Source organism: Sinocyclocheilus grahami, unplaced genomic scaffold (genome assembly GCF_001515645.1).
Source record: "Sinocyclocheilus grahami isolate Dianchi unplaced genomic scaffold, SAMN03320097.WGS_v1.1 scaffold170.1, whole genome shotgun sequence".
NCBI classification, from domain to species: Eukaryota; Metazoa; Chordata; class Actinopteri; order Cypriniformes; family Cyprinidae; genus Sinocyclocheilus; species Sinocyclocheilus grahami.
In genome coordinates this window covers 206,405-224,548 of record NW_015505349.1, presented here as the reverse complement: position 1 = coordinate 224,548, position 18,144 = coordinate 206,405, and the positions used below count along the sequence as shown (strand labels likewise).

General features: G+C 41.1%; 1 protein-coding gene across 6 annotated transcripts in view; it reads left to right on the top strand.

The window, feature by feature from the left end:
- Positions 1 to 18,144, top strand: part of LOC107593365 (arginine-glutamic acid dipeptide repeats protein-like) — a 190,076-nt gene that overhangs the window by 107,524 nt on the left and 64,408 nt on the right. For all 6 annotated transcript variants that reach the window (XM_016283048.1, XM_016283049.1, XM_016283053.1 and 3 more), the window contains exon 3: positions 1,651 to 1,721. In XM_016283048.1, the coding sequence (XP_016138534.1) occupies positions 1,651 to 1,721 (71 nt within the window). The remainder of the gene's footprint in view (positions 1 to 1,650; positions 1,722 to 18,144) is intronic.

Sequence of the window (18,144 nt, the reverse complement as noted above, 5' to 3'; positions counted from 1 at the left end):
CATCATAACATATAGGCCTTGCCTACAGAAAAGAACATTTATGTTTAATCTGTCTAATAGTGTGTTGGTCATACTATACAATGATTTATAGCTTGTCTTTGTTGAATAATACAGAACATAAAGAGCTTTAAAAAAAAATTTGCATATTAAATCGCAATATTGGTAAAAAAATTCGCAATTAGATTATTTTCCAAAATTGTTCAGCCCTACTAAAAGCTGATGTTTGATCTGTGCTTTTAAATTTCCTAGGGTGCTTTCACAGTTCGATTGCTCCCCCCTCCCCCTGCCCCCACTGGACTGTGTTCACATTATATTATTTGAGTCCGAACCGTGGGTCATTTGCGTCATCAAGCCAGCAGCTGTTTACCCCGTTACTTAGTAACGATGGCACAGGAGAAGGTGGCAAAATGCATAGCATTGCTCTCTTCAATTTTATATTTGTGTTTTTGAACTGTTTTGTTATTGTTGCCAAAGCTTCAGTACATAACTGTACTTGCATCTCTCTTACGAATGTACTGCAAATGCTCTAAAGAACGCTGAAGTGAACAGAAATGAGATATACAGCTCTCTGCTTTTATTTATTTATTTTTTTTTAACTGTAGAATAATGTGAACAGATGAATTTGGCACTATGAATGTCTTTTAAAGTAAATACGGTCGGTTTTGAATTCATGTTGACGTGAAACCACAGCAACCCCATCACCTCATCTCAAGCTGAACGGCACAGGTCTTGGTAACACAAATGCCGGCTTGGATGCTGGTGTAAAATGGATTTGTAGTGTGAAATAGCAGTGTAATGTAATGAGTGTTTTGAATGGAGCGGTGGCTGGCACCTTGGAGTCTGACAGAGGGTGATCCAAGCAGCCGAGCACAGCCCTCTTTGTGTTCTCAACACATTTGAACTATCAAAGAATGCTTGTCTTCAAACTGGATGCTCATTCTTCTGTGTAAATAAGATTCTTATCTAGCAAATGGCTCTAAACACTCCCTTTCTTTCAAAAATACATTGTTTTTTCCCTCCACATAACTCAATCATTTTGATGTTGGTACAGCACGGCACTGAAGTATTTTCCATTTCAAGAGCGCCTCAGATTGTCTCTCTGCGGAGAAGCGGTTGGAACAAGAGGGTGATCTTTTCATCCCCCGCACTCTTCAAATGTTTGGCAGATTGACCGCAGAGGAAGGAAGTATGTGTATGTGTATGTGCATCTACTTAGCTAAAGCTGCTTTCTCTTGTTGGGGCTGTGCAGTGTGAATGTTTTTGTTAAGATGATGAAGGTTCGTGACCTGCCCATACCACCAGTCACATTTAATTTAAACACAGAGCCCCTCTGCTCAACTTCACTTCAGAGGAGGAAATGTTACAAATTATTTTTACGTTTTGCACCATATCAGCTTCGCAATGTCTCCTGTGTTCGTTTAGTGTGTTTTCTTTCCTACACAAACCCCTGCCATCACATAATTGTGTTGGAACAATACCGACCTTCTTTCTCAGACTCCCCTTGATTTTTGTTCTGGAAAGGGCGCACTGTCCTGCGTCCAAAAGCCCTTTAATCCTATTACTCACATTCCAGTTGTGTTTTACATAGGGAAACAGATTTTGTGCAGGTTTGAAAAATTAAGATAATGTTCTTGTTTGTCTTCTTCACAGATTGTGTGTACATAGAGAGCCGACGGCCGAACACACCCTACTTCATCTGTAGCATTCAGGACTTCAAGCTGGTGAGTTGACTTGGCTTTTTCCTTCCACTCATCTGTCCCAATCAAGGCTCCCTCTCCGCCAGCCCTTATGTAACTGTGTTGCCATTGTGTTTCATTTGTTATCTTTTTCTATACGTCAAAAGCAGGATCAAACACACGGGTTTGATGTGGGTAATTGCCTTGATTTCAGTACAGGTTTGCCGTGAAATAGCTGGTTGTAGTTGATGTCCAGGAGCAATGTTGCTACAGTGTTGGAAATTAAGTTTCATACCTTCAGATTTTCCTGTACACTTGTTTAACCAGGCTTATGGGTGTTTTCTGGAAATGAAATGTGCTGACAGTTGGCTTTTTCTACTTTTAATGCCTGTTTTTTTTTACTCTTGTAGGAAAATCAGCCTGCAACACACTGAGATTTACAAGTTTAATTAGCTTGTGTGAACCGGAGCACCAGATATTCTCTACAAAGCCTCGTCTAGCTCACACATGTTTACGTTGTAGCGCCAGCTTGGTTTTACATGCCGTTAATTGATCAATTAAAACAAAGTGAGAGAAAGGGAAAGAAAAACTCTTGTTGCGGATCGTAGTTCTCGCCACTTGATCTGCTCCTCGCCGACACTTTTTATATAGATTATTAATCGGCTACTTAAAAAGGTTGAATCTTCAAAGGACACATTGATCAGAGAGCAAAACTACCTCAGATTCAATCTGCTTTATTAAGCCAATATATATTTTCCCGATTTATTTCCTCCAGCAGCCAGGAGACAGCTGCGTTTTTTTTCCTCCATAGGTGCCACATTCGATGGTTGCTATGTTGAGATAACGTTATGTCACAAGCAAATAAGCACATTATGGCTTTTCTGATGTCTACTTCCCCTCAGCAGGAGACAATTATCCGAGAGGTCCTTCAGCCCCCCCGTGGAGTGTGTGGAGGAAGACCCATGAGGCTTTGTTAATGGTACTGAACAGCTAAGGTGCTGATGGGAGGGGGGTGGACACAGGGCAGACTGGCTTATGACAGCCACAGGAGCTGGGGGGGGGGGGGGGGGGGGGGGCAGAGCCCGGGCATCCAAGCAGCCTGTAATCGGATTGTGCCGAGGGCAGCAGAATCTTGCTCTTGCCAAGAATAGCAAATAGTATGTTTCGTGATTATCTTCATCTTGATTAAGTGCAGATCTAGGGGTCTTTGTCTGATGGCTGTAAATGTCAGAGGAGAAGACAAGGCTTCATTGGCCCTCCTTTCTATCTTGTACCACCTTAATCCATGTAATTAGTCAATGCTCATCCATGTTGTTGGCCGTGAAGTGGATTGGATAGAGGTTTGCCATGTAATTTTTAGGCATGGGTCATGATGGACAACTAGTCAGCTGTCAGTTGTCAAATTGTTCAAGTAGGAATAACTGCAGGCTAGAGCAGTGGGCGTGGCTAAAGATTAGGGCGTGCCAAAAGTTAGGGGGCGTGGATAAAGGTCTTTCTAATTGGTTAGGCGTTAGTTTCTGTTGTAGCATTCACCTGTCGGCATGCCACTTTTTGCCACACCCATGACTCCGACCTGCAGCTACCCCTGTCTCTTATTGTTGGCAAGTCGATTAGTGAGGTCAACTAGTATTTTAAGATGTTTTATTAAATATATATATAATATATGTGTGTGTGATGATTATATGATTAGATATAGGGATAGATAATTAAATCTAAATTAAATAAAAAGTATATACAAATATGTATTTAAATATTAAATATAATTTTATATTCTATAAACAATTTGCTAAAACATATAAAAACTAAATGTAAAAAAATATTAAAATGTGTATATTTGTATGTGTGTGTGTGTGTGTGTGTGTGTGTGTATATATGTGTATATATATATATATATATATTTCTTTATATATATATATATATATAATGTGTGTGTAATTGTGTATATGATTATTAATTTATTTATTTTTTGAGACCGGTTGAGTCAATTTGTTGTTTAGGCAACGGAAATCAATTAGTTTTAAAAATGTCAATTGGCCATTCCTGAGTGCACTGCTTTTTTTCTAACATGTGGAATACGAGTGTTTCATAGCTGTGGCATTGTTCAGCTAATTTGAAACAAGTGTAATGGACGTGCTGCTACAGCTCAGATGCTCACCTCTAAACGCCGGCTGTCAGCCCTCTCCTTTTAATTGGGAAGTGAGCATCTGTCCACTGAAATGTGCTGGAAAAACCTTGAGGTCAATTGCCCTGAACCCCCCCCTCCATTTATGTCCCTTCTTATGCATTCTCACCCTTTCTTAGCTTTTAACACTGGCATGATTCATTCACTGGTATTGAGCAGGGCAGAACGGGATAGTGGGCCATAACAGTAAATGAGGATATCGGAAAGGTTCCAGCTTTAGTGGATTTACAGAGTGGTTCTACATAATAAAGTGAATTCATTACATGCGTAACGATCATGGCTCTCAGGAGGACAGGTTTCAGCCGTATTTTTGCTAGCATGCTTTTGAGAGCTTCTGTTTCATGCAGCGTCACGTAAGCCTCTCTCTCAGCGACCGTCTTCTGCTGTGAGTTGAGGAAATTGCCTCGCTTCTGACAAAATAACCTCATTAATATGGTTCTCCTCTAGTCTTAAGGGTTGTACAATGTCACCCTGTGTACTTTATCTAATGACCTGGGAATCCAGTTAGCACCACGGAGAAAACCTGCATGCTGCAATCAATTCCTCTGCCCACTTTGAGCGATGAGATCTTTTTGTGTGTGCGGTTGGCCGATGTGTATGGCTTGTATGTTGATGCATACACATTCACAGATCTTCACACTGTCACAGAGATGTTTCCGCCCTTCACTCAGTCCAAATTAGACCGCTTTTCACTCAACCTTTTCGTTTTCCCCCTCAGTAGTTATATTCATATTCTGAATGAGCCTCCTGCCTAAACGAGCTTAAAGGTGTCCAAAGACAGGTGCCTCCACCCTTGTTTGTGAGCGCACAGTCATCCCTATTTCATACACAAATTGTGATTAAGGCACAGCTAACTGAGCTATCCTCAGCTTGTGTAAATATTTCTGTGATAAAGACAGATTAAAAAAGAATTAACAGAGGAAGAAAGGGGTGGGGAATATAGTGAGTTGCTGCTATATGTGTGTCTTCTCTCTGTCTCTCCAACTCTTACGCACATAAGCCCCGCCTTTCAATTTAAAGAGCATTGCCCACTTGTTTGCTTGTTTACACACACATATGCGGCATTTGTTTATTGCAACAGTTGTTGCTACAAAGATTTGTCAAAAAGGCTGTTTTATTAAACTTTGTTCATCAAAGAAAATATCAGTTTCCACAAAAGCATTAAGAAGGACAATTCTTTTCAGCGTTGATGATACTGTTTATTGCACAGCAAATGAGCATATTAAAATGATTTCTGAAGGATCATGTGACACTTAAGACTGTAGTAAAGGCTAAAGTAAAGTAGTAGAAGTGGAGCAAAGTAAATTCAGCTTTGAAATCACAAATACGTTTTTGAATTTTTTTTTGTATTTTTTTTAATACTAAGACTTAATTATAATTTGATTTGTTTTATATTGTACTATAGTTTTTATGAAAAGCTTCATCAGATCGTAGTTTTTTTCCCCAGGGTTTCTTATACCTTCAAATCAATGTGTAATGTTATGATTTATTTCAGAGCTGGTTGGTTTGGTTTATGCTTTAAAATTTACATTATTGAAGAGTCTTTTTGAGATCTATATAGAGAAAATGAATGGGGATAATACTTCCAGATCTAACACTGCTGAAAAAGAGTGTGGTCACTGTTATAGCTAGACCAGAATAATTGTGTTTTTAGTGTTTTTTTTAGCTTAAACTGCAAAATTTATGATACCAGTGTCAGATTTTATTGCTCTTTTAAAATGTTCAAACGCAGTCCTACATAGTTTTGAAGATTTATGTCTTTCTCTCAAGTAGAGAGGAACTGTGCTTGTATCTCCTACAATACAGGACTTTGCTTCAGCTCAGGTGTGATAATGGGCCGCTGTTAGCCCAGCACCATTTTGTGTGTTTAAAAGCCAGCAGTGCATACTGATTTCAAGGACGTGGACAGCCTGTGTATTTATTTTACGACCTCAGCCCATTAGTGCTGTGCATAAGACATACGCTGTATTAATGTGACGAGGGTGACACATTCAGTTAAGTATCTGTTGCTAATAGGAAAAACAGCTATGCAATGAGTCCTGTTGACACTCTATTGGCTGGAAACAGAGCCTTGAGACGTTGGCTTTGAGGAGAAGAGGTGAGACGGGAAGAGAAAGATCTCTCTGGGGTTGCTCGGACACAAAGACAATTCAGCACCGAATCGATCATAAACAGCAGAAGCCTTTATCCTCGAGTCAATCACAGTCTCTAGCTCTACCCTCTTTGTCTCTGCCTGCCTCCCTCACTTGTTCCTCCTGTTAATTTGGGCTGGCTGCATATGCCCGATGACTGACATTGTTGTCGGTGTGTGTTGCCGTGGCACCCTTCCCCCATCCCCGTGGCTAAACTAATTTGCTGATATTGGCCAGCTCAGCTGCAGCACAGCGCTGCCTCTAATAGAGTGATTGCTGCTTGCCTCTGGGGGCTCGGCCGCAGGCAGAAATGCCCTGCTCTTCTTGCTGTATTGGTGCTTATGGACATTTAATTAGGTGTGATGTACAATACAATTATCAAAAAGAACTCATGATTTCCAATGATGCACAGCAGGAAGAAAGGTTGTTCTTTGCTGGGTTTCCATCTGACTCTCATAAATACAGTTTTAGAATTTTTGCTTGTCATTTACTCACCTGCATGTCGTTCCAAACGTGCATGACTGTGTGCATGTTTGTTTCTGATATTTCTGCATAATGCTGCAATGTTTCACAATATGTTTTGTTATTCATTTTAAATTCCTGTAACAAAAAAAAACATTTTGATAGAAACCCAACTATTAACACTTAACCGGCTTTTTGTTCAAACATCTTGAGGCTGTTTTTTCTATTTCCCATGTGAGTATTAGATCGAAAATTCGGGGAACTCTTGAGTCTTGGCAATATTCTGCAGCTTTAGAACCCTCATCTTTCACAATTCCATACATCACCCGCCTTTGCATGCTTATTTTTAGCTCATTTGATTTATGTTCAGCTATTGTAGTACTATCAGCTCTGTTTAACACATTGTACCATTTTTAAATCCATTTTACAGATTTTCCCCATCAAATCTGAAAATGTGAAAACTCCAGTTTCATCTGTCAGCTAGGGCTGTAGTACTCGAGTCCGGTCTCGAGACATTTTTCTATGGTCTCGGACACGTTGGTGTTTGCACTCGGACTTGGTCATTGGACTCGCCAAATGTTCTCGTTGGTCTCGACCAAGTCCAGCAATATGCTTTTTTTCTCCTTCAAAACAAAACCACATTTGCATGTCGCGCCTGAAACGCGTGGAAAACGCTAGGCGCGCCGCTTTCTCCTTCTTTCCAAAGCACTCTGTAGCCTGCGCTCTATGCTTGCGCTCCCGTGGCGTCTGCCGTTGCTAAGCAACTATGACCTTCGCTCTCCAAGAAGACGCGCGAGTTTCAGCAAAGGATAAATGGATTTGCAGCACTAAAAATCCCTTGAGGTAGCTCTGCTACTAAATTTATTTTAAAAAATGGCTATCCTTGTACAGCTATGATCAGCTGTTTCTCCGTCTTGGCTTAGCTTTCAATTTTGTTACGGGAAAGGATGAAGCTGATTGGTTGATTCTTGTCACATGACCCGCGGTACGCTTGCTGTGTTTTGAAAAGTTTATTAACGTCTACACCTACTTCCTTCTACAGCATTTATTAATATAGCTAACTTTAATTTCAGCATTCACTAATGCATTATTCAGCCTGCTACAGCACCATTATTCCACACACTGTTTGCCCGTTGAGCAGAGCTATACATAGACCCCTAATGATTCACTTGAAACAATAGCTCAGTGAATGGCAAGGATGCCACAATCTGAACTGGCCGTGCATTGACCCACACTCCTGCACTGTAGCTGTGAAATGGCAATTAACACAGACTATTGATTATTGGCAATGCGGATATTGTTGATTAGGGCGTGCGGTTGGAAGTGTTTGATAAGCCCACTGCCAGCCTTCCCTAATGCACTGGATCCTGCATTCATGGGATGCAAATAAACTCCCAGTGTAATTCACTCCTGATGGTTTTTGTGCTTATCTCTGCACCCTCAAAAGCTAATGATTCAAAGCTTTAAAACGCTTTCAAGAAGATGCAAATATATGTGCATACACGCATGAATGATCATAAAAGTGGGTTTATGAAGATATGCATGTGTTCAATGCCCTCATGCATATTCCTCCAACCCGTAAGGATGCCCACGCACCATTGACTAATGATTAGTCTGGAGAAATATAGGAATATGCATATAGGAAATAGGTTGAACAAGCTGAATAACATTAAATGAATAGTTCACCCAAAATGGAAGTCATTATTTACTTACCCTCATATTGTTCCAAATCTCTGAGATTTATTTCTGTGCAACACATTTTCAAGTTTTTTTTTAATGCATTATAGGTCAATGGGGTCCAGAAATGGGGTTCATTGTATGGCCAAAAAAAAAAATACTGGGACATTCTCACAGACTTAGAACAATGTGAGGGTGAGTAAACAGATGCCAGATTTTAATTTTGGAGTGAACTATCTCTTTAAAAGTGTAATGATGGCCTGTGTCTCTGTTAAATGCCCACTGCAGCTCTGATGAAATCCTCATCCGGCCTGGAGGTGGGAGGTGCATAGGTTGCCTCATCAGTCCTAGAGCTGCTTCCGTGCACACATACTCCCCCATCAGGATCCCCTCCTCATCCCCCCCAACACACAAGCTCCAGCATTTTGAAATGCAATTATGGATCAGTGAGCAGCACCATCAGTCGCAATTCTTGTTAATATTTATTGAGCTGAGCGGCAGCTGCTGCCATCTTTACATCAGGGAGCCTGCAGTCATTAAGAGATGCTGTGTGGACAGGGGTGGCTTTGCGTTTTCTATCTCTCTCAGCATTACTTGACGCGTTCAAACCCTCCCCCTGCCCGTCACTCCTCTGCCTGCTCAGCCGCTGAAAATGAGCTCGGTGCATTTGCATGTATAAATATGTAAAGGTGTGTTTCTCACAAGTGGCCCCCAGGTTTTTGTTATGCCGTTATTGTGTGCGGCTCTGAAAAAGCGCCTCTGGCAGCGGGCTCTGCCGGCTACTAGAGAGCTGGCGCTGCACCTCTGCTCGGGAGCGCATGATTGAAATATCCCTGCTTGCACTTTGTCTGCATGGTAGCGTGTTTAGAGTAGGGCAGGAATACAGAGCTCCTACAGGTTTAGCTGTGAGTGTTGGCACTGAGGGAACCATGTAGGAGGGGGGAGCGCTTTTTGTCCAGCAAGCAGGAAGACATCACACACAATGCTAAATTCAGAAGGAGCAACATGCTAAAACATGCGTTTTCCATATTGGCCATTTTGAATTAATTGGTGGGCCTGTAATGGTAGTCAAATAGTCTTTTTTTTATTTCCTGCCATATTTTTAAGCAAATTATGTTTTTTGTGAATTGGCTTTTCATTGTTCTGATGTTGCAAGCCCCCCACTCCTTGAATTATTCATCAACGTTGTTTATTTCGGCAAACCTGACTGTAAAGCCCTTTAAGCGTCGGGCCTGTGTAAGTAAGTAAATCTGCTGTGAAATGCTGCAACTTAATGGCCGTTTTGATTAATGTTCTTGAATGAAGTAGGGCTCTTTTTTCTCCCTCCCTCCTGTACACTTGAAATTCCACTAAAGGAAGCATTAATGCTGCTGGTGGTAATGACATTAGGTACTTAGCACTGTGCAAAATACACATAGCCCATGCTGCGCTGCTTCCAAATGGGCATCTCTCCAAAACCAATTGAAGCAGAGCTGTATCTATTTGTATCTGTTTGTTTTTGGTGCTTTTTTCCAAAATGAAGCCATTTAGGCAAACCAACAAAATTCTAATCTATATGTAAAGGTTGTCACAATAATAATTTCCCTAGTTAATGCCAATACCAGCAAAATTTAACTTTTCTTGATACCAATTTCAATGCCACAGGGGAAAAAAACTGTTATTGAATGTACTTCTTTTATTTACATTTTTGTTTGTTTGTTAATATTGATTCATATTAGTACTATAAAGACAGATCTATTAGGCTGCATTAAATGCACAGATCTAAAAATTGGATTATTTCATTTTGTATTTTATATTTAGTGTTTTATTTATGTTTTATGTATAAAAGCAAAATGGCATTTTGGTGTAACGTTGATGGGGAAAAAAAATTTCTTTATTTTTTCCCCCCTCAAATTTGACTGAAATACCAGTGCTTTCTTTACCAGTGCATTCCTAATAGTAGCCAAATAAGATAAAGCAAGAGAGAGTAGTCAACTTAAATAACACAACCCGAAAAGGATCAAGAACTTTTTTCCCCTCTTCTAGATCACACCTCCCTCTCTTTCTCTCACCCTTATACCTTTAACAGCTCTGTGCTTTCAGTAAACGCTACTATGGAAACCAGCTGTGTGGCCGGGGGGGGGAAGAGCAAAGAACAAGGGGTAAAATCAAAATGGAGGTGTGTGGGGTCAACTATGGGGTGGTGATTACATTGCCAGATGGAGCCGGGAGAACCGCGAGGCTGGAGATAACATTTTTATAAGACACCTGAAAGCACAATCAATAGCAAATCCTTGACAGCGAGACTAAATTATTAAACAGAGCCTTTCTCACCACGTTTCATTATCGCGGCTTTCCCTTCCAGGACTACCACTGCTTTGCTGGTGGCGGGGTGGGTATTTGTCAAGTATTTTTATGCATTAGAAATCATTTGGGTCTCAGAGGAACGGCTATGCTAATTTCGCTTTCCTCATCTTGGATTGCTGGAATCTGCCGCAGAGACACAATGCCGTTTTTTGGCACATCATAGGCAAATTCCCTCTTCTGATGTCTTCACTAGCATCTGAAGCTGGGAACGCTGAGCCCTGGCATTCAACCCAACTGTTTCATCTTAGAGAAGCCTGCCTTTCCTTTTTTATCTCATCGTTTTTGATGTCAAAGAGAAAAAAAATGACAAAGATACCAACACGAAGGGAATGTTTACACTATCGCAATCACTGTGATAAAACGACTGTTATACTGATGTAATTCTCAGCATTTTAATTACAATTGAAAATTGGGCTTGATGTTTTCACATTTGTTTTTTTTACCCCCTCAAAAACATTATAGATTAAATGTAAATTATCCCCCCCCCCCACAACCAAACAACGCACATTTTTATTCACCAGTTGGATTTCCTATTCTTGTTAACTAAAATATTGTAATTGATATTTGCCTCTAAGTAATTTGCTCCATGTTGTGTATTAGCCAAGTGCGTTACGCAGTCTTTGCACGACCAATATTTATTGCAACAATCCTGTTCTCCAAACACATGTGCTTGGCCTGGCTGCCATGTAATTGGATCCTGCCATCCAGACACGACTAGCGATCTTCTCTCTCTCTCTCTCTCTCTCTCTCTCTCTCTCTCTCTCTCTCGCAGCACCTTACGCCGCTTCCTTCTCATCTGTCTCTTTTCCTCTCCCTTTCTTCCCTGCCTTTCTAGAGTGGCTCAGCACTGCTTCTCAGTTCACCGAGTGTAATTTTCCAGCTTGTCCAAAGTGTGACATGCCAATAAAAAAAGCTGTGGAAGTGAAGATTTACAGTGGTATCGAGTTCACATGCTTCCATCGGGTGGCTCTCTCCATTAAAGAACACATGTTGCAAATTAGCTCTCATTGAAGAAGAAAAAAAAGCTCTGGAGGGAGAGTGGGAGGGTGCTCTGGCCTGGAGAGGATGGGAAATATAAGGCAATAGAATTCCACTGCCCTCCATCTTCACATTCCCATTTCTTTATGTATGCATTAGGGATGTGATGGTGAGGAAATCTTCACTCCAGTATATCGGCTTGCCACAAAACCGTATTACCGTTGGGCGCTTTCACTTTCAAATTCGCGATCTTGGTGTCACGTTTTACAAGAAAAGTTGATCGTCTGTTGTGTTTACATCTTTAAACCTGTCGCTTTCCAAGGCTAAAACGAATGTTTGAAAGATGGATTCAGTAGTATTCTTTATGAAAAGCACAACAGCAATACAACACCACAATGACGAACTAGCTTTTTTATTATGCTTAATGAAAATTAATAACACAAGTCATGGCATACACCACATGCTGTATTGTATATCTACTAATAAATTATAGAAAGTTTAGCAAACACGGTGGGATCAAATAAATAAAAAAAAGCACCTGTAGCGTAACATCAGGCAAAGACAACAGGCTTTTCAAAATGAAAACAAAAAGAAAATTAAAACTAAATTGCCAGTTGGTGACTGTGCTTGCATGTTTTATTGCCAAGACAACCAGCATGCTCACCCTCTCCGGTTTAAGAAGTGCTCTTTTACTTTTACATTTCTCTTGAAAACCAAAGCCTCCATCCACCATCGTTTCCTCAGTATTTGTTTCATTTTTGCCATGCACACCTTCGCGCTCATACACCCGAAACGCTCGCACTGAAAGGGCCTCTCTCACTCACTTCATGTGATCAGTGAAATCTGACTCTTGCTGCGGCTCTGCTGTGCGCGCTTTATGGAGCAAAGTAGAAGCTTTCCGTTTACAACTGTAGCTTCCGTTGTCCAACTGAACTAAATGGTTTTATTTCTATAAAAAAAAGCAAAACAACAGTGGGGCGGTACCGCAGTGGGCAAGTAATGTATTCCGTGTACGGCCGAACACCGGTAATACCGGTAACACTGACTACCGCAGCAAGCCTAGTATGCATTCCCCCTCTCACATCATCACAATAGCTTCAAAGATGCCTGTTTTCAGCTTTATAGTGTTTGTGTGAATGCTTGAAAGGTGATTTTTAGCATCTTTTTATGTTGCCATTTTACCTGTAGGTTAATTGTCATACGTCTCAGGCACGTTTCAGAGTTGTAAAAGAGTGAGGCTGCTGAAGAGCCCCATCAGGACGAGTGGATGACAGTATTTAGGTGTGGTGGTTTACTTTAACTACATTTATACAGATATAATCGAGCTACTGCATAGTTTTCTATATATCTTTGCCTGCCTAAATATACATGACACAATTTGTAATTATGACACAATTAACTGTTAACTAAATCTGTTAATCTGACTTCACAAAAATCAAATAGATTTCAATCTGACTGAAGTCTTACATTTTTAACTGGAATTATTGCTTTAGTCTGAATGAAATCAAACCTTTAAAGTGTATGTAAACATGCTTGCCTGTTATGCCTAAAATATGCTTTAATTTTGATGTAATCTTTGACTTAAAACAGCATATGCATACAGCTGCATGCACACAGTATACTTAATTTGATAGCTTGAACACAGGCGCTTGGGACATGTGCACTAGAAAGCGTCATGTTTGTCCAGTGTCTGTGCTATTTCTCTCCATTAGTTAACCAAATAAAACGTGTCATTGTACTTGCTTAAACCAGACTTGTGTATCTTTTAACCCACTCACACAACGGAATGTATAGAGTATGCATGGTTAGAAAAATCTGTCACATACAATATGAGTGTACTATGCTGCTGATGAAATTTACTTGTAGTACAATTGCAAGTGGGCTTTAGTTGTTATAACTGCACATTTCCCAAAGGTCATGCCCCTTTGCTGACTTTTTGTCCCGCAGCTGAACCCACAAGGGCCACATTATCCAAATCTGGTTATTTGTCAAAATTAATTCACAAATAAATTGCGGCAGATTCCAGCAGGAGCAAAATACCGGAGAAGCCAGATATGAATTCCTATCATGAACAGAATGTTTTATTAGCAATTTTTCTGTTTTCCTCTTTACCGTCTCGCTCATGCCAGCACAAAGTTCATAAATAGCGCTTGATGCTGCAGCCATGCACTAAGACCAGACTCATCTGCGCTTTGGAAAGAACAATGCAGAGTGCAATGAAGCGCTCTGGCTCTCTCAGCCTCTAACCTTGGGCTATTGAACTTAACATCCCATTTATAGATTGCTGTTATGCCTCTGCCATTTGTAGCAGAATAGCTCTTTATAGCTGTAAGAAAAAGTAATGAGAGAGAGAAAGGGCACCAGATCATTTTCTGCACACTTACATGTTGAGACTGTTTGTTTTCTTTTTTTCTTTCTCCATTTCTTCCTTTGAAAAGACTTTGCCGCTGCCTGGTGGTACTGATAAATGTGTGCCTGTAGGCATGCTCCAAGACGAGGCAATGCTCTCCATTTATAATGCCCTCCATGCACCGGACACACATGTCCGAGGCTGATACATGCTGTCGAGGAGATGCACAAAACTCTTCCTTATCACTAAAGATGAAATGGGCTGATTTAGTGTGTAGACCTGCCTGGAAGGTTATATGGTGTGAATAGAAGAGACGGATTAAGACCCCAGTCTGTCTGTGTGTTTTTCTGGTGTGACACACATGCTCTCGTAGTGCCACTCAGAAATATGTTAGCTGCACAGCCGCGTGATGCTTCGACAGAATATTCGTCCTCAGTTTGGCTGTCATGGGTGAAGTGTTTTTTCTGCCACTTTGGTCTTGAACTGTCTGTTCCTCTTGTCCTGATATATTGGGAGCCAGCAGGTTGAGGACAGTTGGTCGCATGTTAGGGAATGCCAAGCACAATACTAGACCTGGATTAGTTGCTGATATGGAGAAAATCCATGGCAGTGACGTTGATAGTTTGCCCCTGCCAAATATTATATTTCAAGAATGTATTTTGCAAAATGGACTGAAAAATGTGTATTGCCATGTCATGTATTGCATTGCATCCAGAGTTCAGTTGCTGAATATTATTTAAATTGCTTTTCCTTATAATGATAGACAAAAATTGTGCAACTAAGGAGATGAATCGCTTTTATTGAAGGCAATCGTTGTGTCCGTCTGAGACTAATATTAATTCATTCAGTTACATTTTTGAGTTGCCTACAGTGGTAAACTGTTGTCGTTTTGATGCAACAGCTTTCAAATATTTTTTACATATTGCTGTTTTCCTTTCCTTTTCCCTTTCCAAGGTCGGTTCAGAGTGGCAGAGACGCCTTTGTAACATCTCTGTGCAGCACATCATCCAAGCAGGTTCAGAGCACAGGGGAGGCCTCTATCTGTCTGTGTGTGTCGCACTAAAGCAAAGGCAGAGCTCATGGTGCTGTATAAAGGCCAATTGATTATAGGCACTGCTGGGGCAGCAGGACAGGCTGATGGTGGAGTGTTTGAAGAACCGATGCACTGGCCAACATCTCAGAAGCCAGGAAACCCTCGCTGAGATGTTCTGAGCAGCGGGCCAATTTAGTATTTAAAAGGTGAGCTCTCTTTTAGCGACATGGGAAGTTGAAAGGGCTGGTGCTGGCGGCCCAGCTTGCTACAGCGTGGAAAGGCTGGCCGCTACAGCTGCCTGCCCGCTGTAATTAAGTGTGAACTGTTTGCCGCCACAAATGGCATTTAAATGCCAAGTGGTAGCCAGAGCACGCGTAATATCAGGGGTTTATGGCTTCAACCTTGCCTTTTCTCTTTTTTTACTCTCTTTTTCCCACCACGGCTGGATGGATGGAAGAGATTTAGTGTATATAAAGGTTTACAGAGGAGAAGGAGAATATAGAGAGGAGCGAGTGGGAGTGGTTTGTGCTCTGCAGTCTCTCGTGATCGGGGACATCGACACACTGTAACAATCTTAAAGTCTGCACTTTCAAACCGCTCTCACCGACAGCCATTAGAGAACTGTGTGTGGGAGGTTGACATTTAAGCATGAAAGTTTTAAAGAATTACTGGCAAGATGTGAGAATTATATCATGCAGTCGCACATATTCTTGGCGAATACTGTCTTTGTATTCTACGATGTGACCGATTTATACACTGTAGCATACAAATCATGCCAGTCACCATATTTAATAACATGTCATGCTGTAAAATCAGTCTCTGACAGTTCTTGACATACTTCATTTTTAAGAGATGTTGCCGTTCTTCCTGGCTGAGCGAGATCTTTTACATCAGAAGGCATCCAAATATATTTGCATTTTAAGTCAAGTCATTTTAGTTCCATAATGTGATGGATTGTAGAGTAAACATGATATTTTGTGAGGAAAAATGAAGGATAGAATTTGAATTTGTCTATTGGAAATTGATTGGATTGTGAAAAGTGGTTATGTGAAACAGAGGAGAAGGAGAATATAGAGAGGAGCGAGTGGGAGTGGTTTGTGCTCTGCAGTCTCTCGTGATCGGGGACATCGACACACTGTAACAATCTTAAGTCTGCACTTTCAAACCGCTCTCACCGACAGCCATTAGAGAACTGTGTGTGGGAGGTTGACATTTAAGCATGAAAGTTTAAAGAATTACTGGCAAGATGTGAGAATTATATCATGCAGTCGCACATATTCTTGGCGAATACTGTCTTTGTATTCTACGATGTGACCGATTTATACACTGTAGCATACAAATCATGCCAGTCACCATATTTAATAACATGTCATGCTGTAAAATCAGTCTGACAGTTCTTGACATACTTCATTTTTAAGAGATGTTGCCGTTCTTCCTGGCTGAGCGAGATCTTTTACATCAGAAGGCATCCAAATATATTTGCATTTTAAGTCAAGTCATTTTAGTTCCATAATGTGATGGATTGTAGAGTAAACATGATATTTTGTGAGGAAAAATGAAGGATAGAATTTGAATTTGTCTATTGGAAATTGATTGGATTGTGAAAAGTGGTTATGTGAAAGGTAGTCTATAAAAAATATAATGCACATTAAAACTTGGAATGTAGTAAATGCAGTGAATTTTGATGTTATGACTTCATTTTATAACGCTCGGTCCGAGCGTTTTAATATGCTTTCCTACCTGCCTGTCAGCATATGTATTAGCATACCTCTGCGCACCGGGTTCGCGCACAGGATACGTCATCGGCGCGTTCACACACGCTGTGCAGACAGAGCGAGAATGGCAGACAAACATCAACAACCCGATCTTCCTTCCTGGTATTGTAGTACTTTTAAAGTTTTCTCACCGGTGAATGACACAAGATGTAGCCCAGCGGTTAATCCAGTCCTCGTGCCAGCTCGTTAGAAGTGAGCTACGTGCATGAACTGTGTTCCGATCGATGTGATCCCTACACAGTGTTCATTGCTCCCTACTTCCTGAGCGGGGGAAATCCGTTGAAGTTTTCTTTACTTCGGAACATGGGCTGGAATTGGGAACTGCTGGTGTAGCCTATTGTAGTAATGTTGTCTCTGGTCTGTGAGCGTAAATGCGTTCAGGGGGTGTGGCTTTGGACTGCGATTGCAGGGAGAGTGGGACTTTCGCTTTCAGTGCTATCAGGCTAAAGTTAGCATTTTCCAAGATCTCCTACTGCACCTTTAAATATACATATACATATGGTTAAAATAAAGTATTTGTGTATTTTAAGCTTTAAAATTATAGTGAGTTTTTTTCTTAATGCACATGTCAATCACCTGTGTGCAGGAGACCGGGTGTGAGCACATGCTGGGGTTTTTTCCCCCATGGACATTGCACAGAAATGTTGGTGTAATTAGAGAACAGCAGAGCTCTATTGTGGAATTATGGGTAATGGCAGTGCTGGTGCATTAGGGTAGAGTGTGTGCTTTTAGATCAGGCTCATTGTAGAGAGACTGTGAGCTGGATAAGATGAGTCATCAGAATGAGAATTTCTGACTCGATGCTGCTTTCTTGATGGCTCCACAGAATGCAGTCCTTTGAAAAAGGGTCAAATTGTTACAAAAGTACAATGAGTAATAAGAAAAAGAGCAGAAACCCATGCCCACTGGCTGTCACTGGACCCAAAGAACACTAGAGAGCAGGAGCTCTGGGCTTTACGCTCTCCTTGTGGAGCGTTTCGACGTAGGGCTTGACAGCGTTTAATCACTTACACACACACTTCGTGTACGTTGCATGTGTGTTTGTTTGCTTCTAGGAGAGCCGGCTGGTCAATACTTCAGAGCTGCAATCAGGGGAGGCTCTGCAATCAATATCATCACAGTGGGCTGGAAAATGTCCTCCGTGCACACAGCACTCTACACAGCCATAGAGAGAGAGAGAGAGAGAGAGAGAATGGGGAAAAATACAGCAAGAAAGAAAACAAATGCAGGGAGGGGCAGTGCAAATGGTTGTAAATCACAGCAGGCTTGCAAACAAACAGTGCTTTTCAGTCATCATGCACAAAACGGGTATGATAGTGCTTTATCACCTCGTCGACGCTCCCTACCTCTCTGCCACTGGCTGCTCAGGGTTGTCAATCATTTAGCTGGAAGTTCGTTGGCTGGTATGTGAGTGGGCGGACCTTGTGCAAAAGGCTGGATGGATAATTTACCCCCCCCCCCCCCCCCCCCCCAAAAAAAAAAAAAAAAAAAAAAAAAAAAAAAAAAAAAAAAACAAAATGAAAAAAAAATTAT